Source organism: Lagopus leucura, unplaced genomic scaffold, assembly GCF_019238085.1.
Source record: "Lagopus leucura isolate 7727_CA_CO unplaced genomic scaffold, USGS_WTPT01 Super-Scaffold_100064, whole genome shotgun sequence".
Taxonomy (NCBI): domain Eukaryota; kingdom Metazoa; phylum Chordata; class Aves; order Galliformes; family Phasianidae; genus Lagopus; species Lagopus leucura.
The window spans coordinates 682,320-694,517 of NW_024962308.1; the positions used below are offsets into that span (position 1 = coordinate 682,320).

Genomic DNA, 12,198 nt, shown 5'->3' on the forward strand with positions numbered 1-12,198 from the left:
GGAATATGGGAGGGCTGTTGGGTAATATAGGTCTACAGGAGGGTGAAGGGTAAGATGGGGATATGGAGGGGCTGGAGGGTAATGTGGAGATATAGAGGGGTTATAGGGTAATAATGGGCTATAGAGGGGCTGTGGGGATCGAGGGCGGCTGTAGGGTAACGCGGATCTATAAAGGGGGCAGTGTTATATGGAGATACAGGGGCACGACTCCACATGGACTCGTCCTCGTCGGGACGCAGAGCGATGACGTCACAGGACGCGGCGCTGGGGCACCAAGCGGCCGCATGCGCGCACAGCGAGAGAGGGCGCGCTGTCGCCATGGCAACGCGGCCTGCACGCAGTTTCACTTGCCTTGCTGCTTCTTAGTGTACCTGCAGCCATTTCGTACTCTGCCAAACTGTTTCTTTCATCTGTGGCGTTTGGACGAGAGCTCATGAAACACGAGTCACAGCCTCCTTCTATTCATTAAAAACCTTCCACTTAAAAGGCGTCAGAAGCTCCTTGTGCAGGCTGTAGCTTCTCTGCTCCTCCTCTCCTGTGGGTTTCATGCCCCAGTAGGGACCGTGCAGAGACACACAACAGCAGCGCAGCAGCCAGGAGCTGTGGGCATCAGCAGCAATGGGGGCAATCCAAATCACAGAATCACACAGAATTGTAGGGGTTGGAAGGGACCTCCAGAGATCATCGAGTCCAACCCCCCTGCCAAAGCAGGTTCCCTACAGTAGGTTGCACAGGTCGGCATCCAGGCAGGTCTTGAACATCTCCAGAGAAGGAGACTCCACCACCTCCCTGGGCAGCCTGTTCCAGTGCTCCGTCACCCTCACTGTAAAGAAGTTCTTGCGCATGTTTGTGCGGAACTTCCTATGCTGCAGTTTCCAGCCATTTCCCCTTGTCCTGTCTCCACTCACCACTGAAAAGAGTCCGGCCTCGCCATTCTGCCCCCCACACCTTAGATATTTATAGACCTGGATCAGGTCCCCTCTCAGCCTTCTTTTCTCAAGGCTGAACAGACCCAGTTCACTCAGTCTTTCCTCATAGGGGAGATGCTCCAGGCCCTTCACCATCTTTGTGGCCCTCCGCTGGACTCTTTCCAAGAGATCCCTGTCTTTTTTGTACTGGGGAGCCCAGAACTGGATGCAGTGCTCCAGATGAGGCCTCAGCAGGGCAGAGCAGAGGGGGAGGATCACCTCCCTCGACCTGCTGGCCACGCTCTTTTTAAGGCACCCCAGTAAGCCATTGGCCCTCTTGGCCACAAGGGCACGCTGCTGGCTCATGGCCAACCTGTCATCCACCAGGACACCCAGGTCCCTCTCTGTAGAGCTCCCCTCTAGCAGCTCAACCCCCAACCTTTACCGGTGCATGCAATTATTCCTCCCCAGATGCAAGACTCTACACTTGCTTTTTTTAAACCTCACCCGGTTTTCTTCTGCCCAGCTCTCCAGCCTATCCAGGTCTCGCTGAATGGCAGCACAGCCATCAGGCGTGTCAGCCAATCCTCCCAGCTTCGTACAATCAGCAAACTTGCTGAGGGTGGCCACTATCCCCTCATTAAGGTCATTGATGAAGATGTTGAACAAGACCGGACCCAGCACAGACCCCTGAGGAACACCGCTGGTTACAGGCCTCCAACCGGACTCTGCACCGCCAACAACGACCCTCTGTGCTCTGCCAGCAGCCAGTTCTCAACCCACCTCACTGTCCACTCATCTATCCCACACTTCCTCAGCTTTGTTTTAAGGATGTCGTGGGGGACAGTATCAAAAGCCTTGCTGAAATCAAGGTAGACTACATCCACTGCTCTCCCCCCATCCACCCAGCCAGAGACAACATCATAGAAGGCCACCAGGTTGGTCAAGCACAACCTCCCCCTGGTGAACCCGTGCTAACTACTCTTGATAACCTCCTCTTCTTCCAGTTGTCTGGAGATGGCATCCAGCACAGCTGTTCCATCACCTTTCCAGGGACAGAGGTGAGGCTGACTGGCCTATAATTGCCTGGATCTTCCTTCTTGCCCTTTTTGAAGACCGCAGTGACATTGGATCTCCTCCAGTCTTCAGGCACCTCCCCCGTCCTCCAAGACCTCTCAAAGCCCCAGCACCATTGCAGGCCACCAGCCAGACTCAGCGCCACTGATGACAGCCAGCTGAGGGAGCTTGCTGAAGACAAGGGACGCAACACCCACTGCTCTCCACCCAACTACGCAGCCAGTGATGACATTAGAGAAAGCTACCGGGTTGGCTCATGATTTCCCCATGGAGAATCCATGTGTGAAACTGGATCCAAAATCTCTGATGAGCACCACGAGAACTCATTTAGAATTGCAGCCATTTCCACTGAAACAGAAATTGCTGCATTAGTTTTAGGGAAGCAAAGGTTAAATCTCCCACAAGTTTGAAGGGACCGTTGTATTTATAAAAATATTTTATTAAATATAAAAATAGATATACAAAAAGATATACAAGGTTGGTTGTTTCTATACATTGAACATATACGTATACGTAATGTTATCCATTACACACAGCCCATTACATTATTACATGTTACATTACACATGATATATATGTGTGCAGATGCGGCCTGAGACAATCCCTCTTCACTCAGTGCTGCTCAGCCAAACCAACAGCTTGGGCAGCCGTGGCCGCGGGGGTGCAGAGGGATGCGCCGTCCAGCTGCCGGGAGCAGAGGCTGGGAATGGTGGCGCCTGCTGAGCACGGGCAGGGACGCCCCAGGGAAAAGGGCAGCAGGGCACTGGGTTTGCTGTGCTCCTCCGAGGGACAGAGCTGTCACAGGAGTGCTGCAGCTCAGCGGAACAGACAGCACAGCGCTCGCAGGCCCCGTCGTGATGTCGCTGTCCTCGTGGTCGCTCTGAGGATCAATGTGGTCTGCACTGCCAAGCTTTGGACCGAGCTCTCTGCGTCACGGGCCAAAGGCGCCAGGGCTGCAACAGGAAGAAACAGAGCAGGGATGAAGCAATCTGCAGAGATCGCAGGCGAACTCTGCAGACCGCCCCAATGCCACACGTCTCTGTCCCAGGCTGGGTAGGACAAACGGAGCGGCCCATCAGGAAAGAGCCAAATGCATTAGAATCACCAAATCATCTCAATTGGAAATGACCTTTTGAGATCATTAGCATCACATAACCCACATGTCCTTCCCTGTTTGCAGGTGGACACATTCCCTCCTTTCCTCTCACATCCTGCAAAGGAGGCTCTCCTTCACACACCCCACGAATCTCCCCAAGACTTTCCTCTCCAGGCATTCTACTTCCAGCAGACATCACGGACAATGACATGATATCATCTCCCTCTTCATCGAGCTTGGGCTCCCACCACAATATCAGCCTTGCTGCCCTTTCCTCTGACTCTGACTTAAGACAGAATTCTTTCCTTACAGGGCAGGGAGGCCCTGGCACAGGCAGCCCAGAAAACATGCGGGTTCCCTACCCGTTGAGGCGGTCAAGGCCAGGTTGGATGGAGGCCTTGGCAGCCTGATCCTGTGTCCAGGGGCATCCAGGACACAGTACGGGGTTGGCACAGGATGGCCTTAAACGTTCTTTCCAACCGAACCATTCTCCCACTCTGGGATTTCATGGTTGTACCACCTTTGAGCTCCCTTTCCACTGAATTATTCTAGGATCTCGTGACTGCATGATCTCTCAGGTCCCTTCTGATCCCATCTCTCTAGGATTCCCTGGTTCTGAGATCCTTAAGGTCGCTTGAAAGTCAACCTTTCTAGGACTCTATGGTTCTGTATCGCCCTCTGCCCCAAGAATTTCCTTGGAGGAGAGCGAGGCATGGGAGTCTCTGCCCCCAGCCTCAGTACACACACCACAGCCCTCACTTACCCGTGATGATGTCCTGTCGCTGCTTCTCGCTCAGGTCCCTTAAGTAGCGCGCAGCAAGCCCTAGGCACAGAGCACCCGTCAGATCTGCTGCCAGCAGCAGAGCTGCACTGCTCCCAAGCAGCGAGACTGGCCGAGGGCGGCCTGAGCAAGGCAGCAGGGCCCTGGCACCCACTCAAGGGGCTCTTAGAGCCACAGGGCAGTGGCTGGGACCGCCAACCACTGCCAAGAGGGACAAAGGGGCTGTGGCTCACCAATGAACCTCACGGCCTCCACTCGCACGGCGGCCTGAGGGTCCTGCAGGTAGGGCTGGCTCTGCTGCAGGTATTCCTCTGCCCTGCTCTGGTCCCGCTGCAGCTGGAGAAAGCATAAGAACATGGGGATTGCAGACGCTCCCCAGCTCCCCGCGCTGTTCCTGTTGCTCTGGGCTCTGGGGCTCTCCTTACCAAGCACTGCGCGATCCTCCACGTCTCCTGTTTCTCAGCCAGCTCCAGGAGGTCGTTCCAGCGCAGGAGATGGGCCATTTGTACAATGGCTTTCCTGGCGGCCTGTGGGGAAGCAGAAGCTGGGAGATGGCACCACGGCCCGAGGAAGGAGACCCGGCATTGCCTTCCTCTCGGCAGGGCCGGGAGCCTTTTCCCAGCACGCTGTGGGAAGGGAACAGAACACAGACAGCAGGGTGTGATGGCCACACAGAGACACGGAGCCGCAGCCCCTCCGTGGTCACCCAGCACAACGCTGGCCTCCCAGCTGGCACTATCCCAGGCCTTCAACACCCAGGCTGCAGGTAGCAGAGCTCGGAGCCCAGGCTGTGGATGCACGACCCCTCCGCCTGCTCCGGTGCGAGGAACGGCAGGGAGCTGGGCCTGTCCTCCGGGCCTTGGGCAGCAGCCACGCACCCTGGCACCCACAGCACCCAAACGGTGTCACCGTGCCCTCGGTGGGGTGGAAAACTGTACCTGGGCCACGTCCTGGTTCTCATCGTGCATCCGAAGGAGCAGTGGGACCAGGCCCCTGCGCACCGTCCCCTTCATTCTGCTCCGGTGGCACCAGACCACGGCCTGCACCATGTCTCTGTAGAGACGGATGGAGGACGCCCGCACATCACTGGACTCCTGGGAGGGAGGGAGGAAGGAAGAGAATTCTAGCACGAGGAGGCTGGGCCACCTTCACACCGCCTCCGTGGCACGCAGCGCCTGCAGGCCTTCCTGCACTGTGCATGGGGACCAGGCCTGGCCTGGCCTTGCACAGGCAGCGGAGGAGGCATGGAGGGCCGGAAGCCAACGGTGGGGAGCAGATGCTGGGCGCGGGGCTTTCCGAGGGCCCACAGCCGTCCCACTGCCCGGAAGGAGCCCCAGGAGGAGTGGGGAGGGGAGAGGGCCCGATGCGAGTGCTGCCCACACAGCTGGGCCAGAGGCGGGGGCACTGCAGAGTGCCCTGCGGGGGCTCTGCCTCCTGCAGCAGCCTCACTTACATCGACAAAGAGAGGCAGGAGCTCCTCGGCGTGCTGCACAGCGATGGAGCTGGCCTCCTTCCTCTTCGCGCAGTCCATGATGTTTTGAATGACAAACAGGGCCTTCATCTTGATGTCTGCGCTGGCATCCTGCAGGGTGGCCATGATCTCTGGCAGCACCACCCGCATTTTTCTTGCCTGTAGGAAACGCAAGTTCCTTTGTCTGATGCGGGGAACGACCGTCTGGGCAAAACGCTCCCGTCTCTGAGCTCCAGTCTCCTGCTTCACTTGCTGGCAGCGGGCACGGCAGTCACAAGGCCAATGGGGAAGTCCTTTTCTCAGAGGGCGGTGAGGCTGCCCAGAGAAGTAGGTACCCCATCCCTGGAGGTACCCAAGGCCAGGACGGATGGGGCCAGGGGCAACCTGCTCTGGTAGGTGACAACTAGCCCACGGTAAAAGCTGACTTTACTGGGCTTTGATGTCCCATCCTCAAAGCTCCTCAAAGCCAGCAGGCCCCACCGTGACCGTCACCCTTCTCCAGTCGCTGCCCAAGAAGCCCAGTGCCGCTTTGGTTGACAACGCCCCACTCACCTTCTCCCGTGTCTCGGAGAGTACGACAAGCCCTCTGAGCACCACGCTGTGCATCTCCACGCTTGGATGCTTCAGAAAAGTCTTGAGGTGGCGTAGGTCACCAAAAAAGTCCTCATTATCTTCACTCTTTGCCATTAGCTGAAACATAGACATAGCCAGGTGAGACCCTGCAGGGGCACACGCAGCCCCAAAGGGCAGCAAAGTGTTATCTATTAACTCACAGCCAAGAAGAGGATACAGGTGTCTTCTGTGACTCCTTCTACCAGCCTGCTCAGCTGTGAGCCCTTGGTCACCTCCTTCAAGACCTTCTCCAAGGTCCGCGGCATGCAGAGCATCACCTCCCACGTGTCCAGGGCGTTGCTGCAAGCCCAAATACATTGTAGGCAGAGCTACCTTAGCACAGCTAAAACCCTGCAGGCCCACGTTGCTTGGAGAGCCCTGGGCGAGCGGGAGGGCACCTGGAAGAAGCCCTCCAGGCTGCTGAGGACAGTACCTGTCGCTTGGTGGAGGGGACTTCAGCAGGCTCCTGACTTCTTCCGTGGGCATCTGGCTGGTCAGAAGGAGGAGCAGGGAGTCCAGGCAGTGCCGCGCTGCCTTTGTGGTGATGCTCCTCAAGTTCTTGCGGATGAAGGTCATGAACTGGGCTTTCTGAAGGGAACACACGCGAGAACAGACCACAACCATTAGCACAGGTGCCGCTGAAACCACTGCACTTCCCATCGCTGAGAACGGCTTCAGGAGCCCCAGAGGCCTCGGCTGGGGAGGGAAGAACAGCGCCTGAAAGGGCTCAAGGATGGGGCAGTGGCCAAAAGGGGCTTACATCTGGCATCCAGAAGGCATGGTCTTCCATGGCCACGGCCATCACACTGCAGGCCGCCTCCTTGTCATAGATGCTGGAGTCAACCATCGCTTGAAGGGCTGTGAGGACGACGGCCATCCTCTCAGCAGGCTTGAGGTATCCTCCAAACAACTGTGGGTGGAAGCAGGGGAGGGAAGAGATGCCACACTGAGCACTCCAGTGCAGGGAGAGCAGCTCTGCAGAGATGCTGGGCAGCAGAGCCTGTAGGAAAGCTGGCAGCATCAGCTTCCGTCACTGCGTGGCGCAGGATGGCAAGAGAGGGTTCTGGGAGATGGATTGCAGGTGGGGGCATGGGCATTTGGTAAGAAGGCGGCCTTGCGGTCCTCCAGCCAGGAGGGCTGGATCTGCTGCCCTTGCACTCCCCTTGCTCACAGACATTTCCTGCTGATGCCATGGACAAGATCCTCAGCAAGGCAGGACGTTACCTCGGCGCAATCTTTGGGAGTGGGAAAGTCATTATCTCTGAACTTTCTATCCTCCGGCTTCTCATGGAGACGCACGTAGTTTTCCATCTCCTCTGACAGGCTTGTTCCTAAAAGGGAGGGAACACAGAAGAGTCAGAAGGAAACAATGTCTTTGCCATCAAACTCAGCAATTGGTGAACGGTGCTTTAAGCTGAAAACGGAGTTCTGAGGAGACCCACGGTAGAGGGGACCCGTGGTGTAGGAGACCTGAGCACGGAGACCAATGGTGAGCAGACATGGGTTGATGGGACCCATGCTGAGGAGAGTGAAGGAAAGGGATTACACAGCTAAAGGTGATGGGTGCTGGGAGCAAGAGGCAGCTTAGGAATGGTGAAGCTGCTTGGAAGAGTAAAGGAGCTCAGAGAGCTTGCGGACTCCACGGTCAGGCTTCACAAAGCATAAGAATAGGAGAAAGGAGCAGACATAGGAGCAGAGATGCTGCCCAACCCATCTTCTCTTACTTCTTTGTCGTTTGACAAACATGTGGAGGCGATGAAGCGCTTGTAAAGCTGGAGCTCTGGTGCTTTCGTAGCCACAGTTGAAAAGGCTGAGGTGACCCAGCAGCTCTCCCAGGATTGGGAAGTAGACGTCAATGAGTGGCTTGTAAGCTTCAGGGCCCTCCCAGTCCTGGGTGAGAGAAGGAGAAGAGAGGAAGGGCTGAGTGGAAGCAGAGCAGGGCCTGGAGAGGGAAGAGCGGGGGCAAAGATGGGGCAAGGACCCTCGTTTGGGGCAGAGCCCCGCTGAGAGCTCCCAGCCGCAGCCCGGCTGTAGGCACCCCTGAGCTGCTCTGGGATATGGAGAATGGGAGACAGCCTGGCTGGAGGGTGCCTGGCTCCTTACTTTTTCCATAAAATTACGGATCATCTGTAAAACCCCACGCAGGGCTCTCGTACGGACATGCACATCCTGGGAGCTGAGGAAGTGGAGCAGAGCCTGCAAAGAGAGAATCTGCTGGTACTTGCCCTGGGAGCTTCTGCCGCTCCAGCAGGAGCTCTGGGATCTTCCCCACGGGGGAAGAAGAACAGAGCAGCAGGGGCAGGATCCTTTGCAGGACCTTCACGTGCAAGGAGTGTCTGTGTCACTGCACTAGGGACATTCGCATCCCTCCCAGTGACCCCGCTCTTTGCAACTGCCTGCCAGACCTGAAACATGCTGTGCAGCTCCTCGCTCATTCTCCTGCTGGGGCAGTTCTGCACCAAGGCTTCCAGCATAACGTCCATGGCACACATGGTCTGCAAGAGGACAGAGAGTTGCAGAAGGGCGGCTGCGGCACCTCACGGGGCGCCTCATGCTAACCCTATCCCCAGAGAAGAGACAAGATGAGGGTGGAAAAGCAAAGCTGGCTTCCTGCCCTGCCTGGCTCTCCTGCGGTCTCAGCACAAGGAGCCAGGGAGCAGCCCAAAGGGACCTGGCGCTCCGGTGGCTCACCCAGCACACACCTCATTGTAGAGTTCTTTCTCCTTTTCTGGTATGCTCAGTTCCGGAGGCAAAAAGAAGACACTGTTGAAGCAGGAATTCAGAATGCTCTCCGTTTTGCCTTCCAGCGCTGTCTCCACAGTGCTGCAAGGGGAGAGAGAAGCCCGTTGGACACCGTGCCTCGAGGCCACGGGAAGGAGGACGTGGACCTCCACGGGCAGGAGGAAGCCTCCCTGCCAGCTTCAGGGCCGCCAGGAGCCTGCCATGGGGCCGTGCTAGCCAAATGTGGGCCTGGGCAGCTACCTCATGTTGGCAAAGCTCATCATGGCTTCCTGCTTTATCTCCGAGGACAAAGTGTGCTTGGGCTCCTCATCGATCAGCGCCTGCAGAACACAGGAGGGATGGGATGGATGGGACGTGGCAGCCACCAGAGGACACTTGCGTGTCCGTGCTCAATTCTCCCCGTGCCAGCCTTGTCCACAAAAGGGTGCAGGGGGTCCATGCCCCCTTTTCCAGCCCACTGCCTTTCTCCCCACCTGGACATTATCTGCCAGCTGCTTTTCTTGGCAGAAAGCATCCAAGTTGAGCAACGTGTCCCTGCATTTGCACAGCGTGCAGATGCCTCTCAGGAATTTGATTTTCTCTTGCACATCCTGGTAGTCACAGAGGGAACAAGAGGGGGCATGAAGGTGAGATCCACGGCCAGCAGGACCCCAAGCATCATGGGGCGCGGTGCAATGCCTGCAGGGTAGCAGCCTGGAGAAGAACCGGGGCTGTTTCCACAGTGAGTGGAAACAGCTGCTCTTACCTTGTCCTTTCTCTGCAGAAACTCACAGATGCATGCAATGGCTGATTCTCTCCACAGCTCCAAGATGCGAATACCTAAGCAAGAGGAGAAGAATGAGCACCGTAGAGAGGGGCCAAAGGCAAGGAGTGAGGGAAAGAATGGCCCCAGCGCATGGCATGGAGCCATCCTGCCTGCCTGCTTCCCTGACATCCTGCCAGCCCAGCAGCCTCTCGGCACCCATCCCAACAGTCTGGGAGAGGTTGGCACTGGCGCAGGCTGCCCAGAGAAGCTGCGGCTGCCCCATCCTTGGAGGTGCTCGAGGCCAGGCAGGATGGGGCTGCGGGCAGCCTGATCCAGTGGGTGGCAACCAGCCCACAACAGGGGCTGGGCCTGTGGGGGCTTTGAGGTCCCTCCACACCCAACCATTCCTGGATCCCGTGGTTCCACGCTCCCTTTAGCTGGAGCTGGACTCCATGCTGGGAAAGGGAGTTTCAGGAAAGGAGGTGCAGGAAGAAGTGGGTGCCAGCTTTGAATCAAGCATGACCGCTGTGCCCAGTGCTTCCCACCCGTTACTCACGTGGATTTGTGATCTTCTTTTCCTTCTCCTTCTCCTCCTTTTCAGGAGGCCACGCCTGCCAAGCCAACTTTGGCCTGCGGGGGGGTCTCACCTCCATCTCACCAGACTGAGAACCAGAGCTGGCATAGGGAGGGGAGAAGGAAAGGTAGATTCGCCGGCTCTTACGGGCAGGCGGAAGTGACATGACGAGAAGTGGACTGTGCTCAAGAAGCCTCGAAGGTCCTTGTGCTCAAGAAGCCTTGAAGGTCCTTGTGCTCAAGAAGCCTTGAAGGTCCCTGTGCTCCTGTCGCTGTCGCTCATGCGACTGTTCTGGCTTTCCCTTGGCTATTACCTAGGCTGCCCTCACCCTTTGTGATGTCACTGATGACACACAATGGGCAGCCTTTAGAACTGTGCCTGTACCCTCAGCAGCTTGTAGGGGCGCAGACCAAACACATCTGGTTATGCTCACATGTTGCATAGAGAATGGATCACACCAAACACTGCATCCATTAGCTGGAAATATCCAAGTCATGTTTGTCAGGACGGTATCTCTGGTAACAGCAGAATTTATTTGCGATTGCAATGGCGGCGTCCCGCAAGCAGGAGCGCCTATGGACACAACATGGCAGCCTTTAGACCCTGTTTGCTCCCCTTTGCCTCCCCCGTCCCCTGTTTCCCCACTGGCTGCGTACTCCGCAGCCGTGCTGTTGTTTCCAAGCTGTCTCGGTGCTCTCCTTGCCGTATTGATGTGATTTTCTTTAAAGACTTCGTTAAACAAAGAGCACTGGGGATGATGCCAGGCCTGCCGATGTCTCTTCAGGCGCTTCCTGGGGCAGGCCATGGCTGTTCCCTGGTTTGCTCTCGTGCAGGATATTCCTGCAGTGTGTGACAAAATGTACATCTATACACCTCTATACAGAGTGTGCGTGCCTGGGAAGGTTTGTCTAGAGGATCAGTGATGCAAACTATCAGAGATCTTCCCGAGGTGAAGTAGAAGGACTCCCAAAAAGAACTATGATAGCGGAGATCGTGAAATAAAAATAATATTATCCAATTGTAATGCAGAAACAACACTTGATTCCCGCACATTCATAGCCCAGGGCATAGAATCATAGAGTCACAGAATCTGTAGAGTTGGAAGGGACTCTGAAGGCCATCTCGTCCAACTGCCCCACTATGAACACAGACACCACAGCTCCATCGGATGCCCTGCCTGCTCCAGCCTTGCCTTTGAAGTCTTCAGGGGTGGGCGCCAACACGTCTCTACGCAGCCTTCTCCCAGGCACACAGGTTTGCCAGGGCTGAGCTGGGGCAGGAGCGACACAGACAGACGCTCGGGTCCTGAGCGGAGCTGCTGCTGCCGCTGCCCGCCGGCTCCTCCGGGAAGCCGCCCCTCCCCTCGCCCCTCAGCTGCTCCACGTGCCCGTAGAAGGCGGGAAGCGCAAGCAGAAGATTCCCTCGTGAAGTCCCACTGCTCCGCACGGCGTTCTGGTGTGCAACAGTGACCACGAAAAGTCTCAGAACCACAACAGAGGCAGATTGTGTTTCTGCAGTAGGAGTTTCCAGGTTTTTTTTCTATGTTGTGTATTCCTGAAATTAGAACCTTCCTGTGAACCTGTTGTTTCCAGTTATTTATTTATTTATTTATTTATTTATTTATTTATTTATTTATTTATTTTTGTATGCCGCGGGGGCCCTTACTGAACTTACAAAAGAGTCCTAAATGTTATTGATTCGTAAAGAAAGCTGATGGAGTGAAGTTGGAAATGGGCTGTAGTGACTTGGGTAGGACTGACGGCACAAGATAAGGAAAGTACGCAGGATGGGAGAGAACAGCATAGGACGGCATGGGGACAGTCAGGCAAAGGATGGGGAGAGCTGAGCACAGGACAGGAGAGATGTGCTAACTTTGGAATATTGCTCTCCTGTCCAAACACAAAGCAGAACAGATGTGCTAACTTCGAAACGCTGCAGATATTGCAAAGTACAAAGCATTCCTAAAGACGAGAGATTGGTAGCGGCCCATAGGTGGAGATGTATCACAGCAACAGTGTTGGGAAGATTGTGAGCCTGAGACGCTCAAGCAGGGAGTGCCGGGGGAGGCATTACCTGGTCGGGTTTAGGGCACGGAACAGAACGGATTTCACTGCCAGTGCACAATTTCTCCCTTGCCAACAGTCATAGAATCATAGAATTGCTCAGGTTGGAAAAGACCTTCAAGATCATCA

General features: G+C 56.0%; 1 protein-coding gene and 1 long non-coding RNA gene across 2 annotated transcripts; both read right to left on the reverse strand.

The window, feature by feature from the left end:
• Positions 1–2,801: 2,801 nt before the first annotated feature.
• LOC122188463 lies at positions 2,802–8,950 on the reverse strand. Its single transcript, XM_042886798.1, has 16 exons — positions 8,928–8,950; positions 8,648–8,768; positions 8,351–8,440; positions 8,049–8,141; positions 7,670–7,835; positions 7,170–7,276; positions 6,706–6,855; positions 6,379–6,533; positions 6,107–6,245; positions 5,886–6,023; positions 5,316–5,492; positions 4,801–4,956; positions 4,288–4,389; positions 4,096–4,159; positions 3,845–3,904; positions 2,802–2,938 (listed from the first exon to the last, which is right to left on the reverse strand). Exons 1-16 carry the CDS (start codon positions 8,948–8,950, stop codon positions 2,802–2,804), a joined length of 1,878 nt encoding a protein of 625 aa, XP_042742732.1.
• Positions 8,951–9,245: 295 nt separating this feature from the next.
• Positions 9,246–10,012, reverse strand: LOC122188459. Its single transcript, XR_006181575.1, has 3 exons — positions 9,989–10,012; positions 9,433–9,506; positions 9,246–9,277 (listed from the first exon to the last, which is right to left on the reverse strand). It is a non-coding gene; the product is annotated as an uncharacterized LOC122188459 (long non-coding RNA).
• Positions 10,013–12,198: the final 2,186 nt, after the last annotated feature.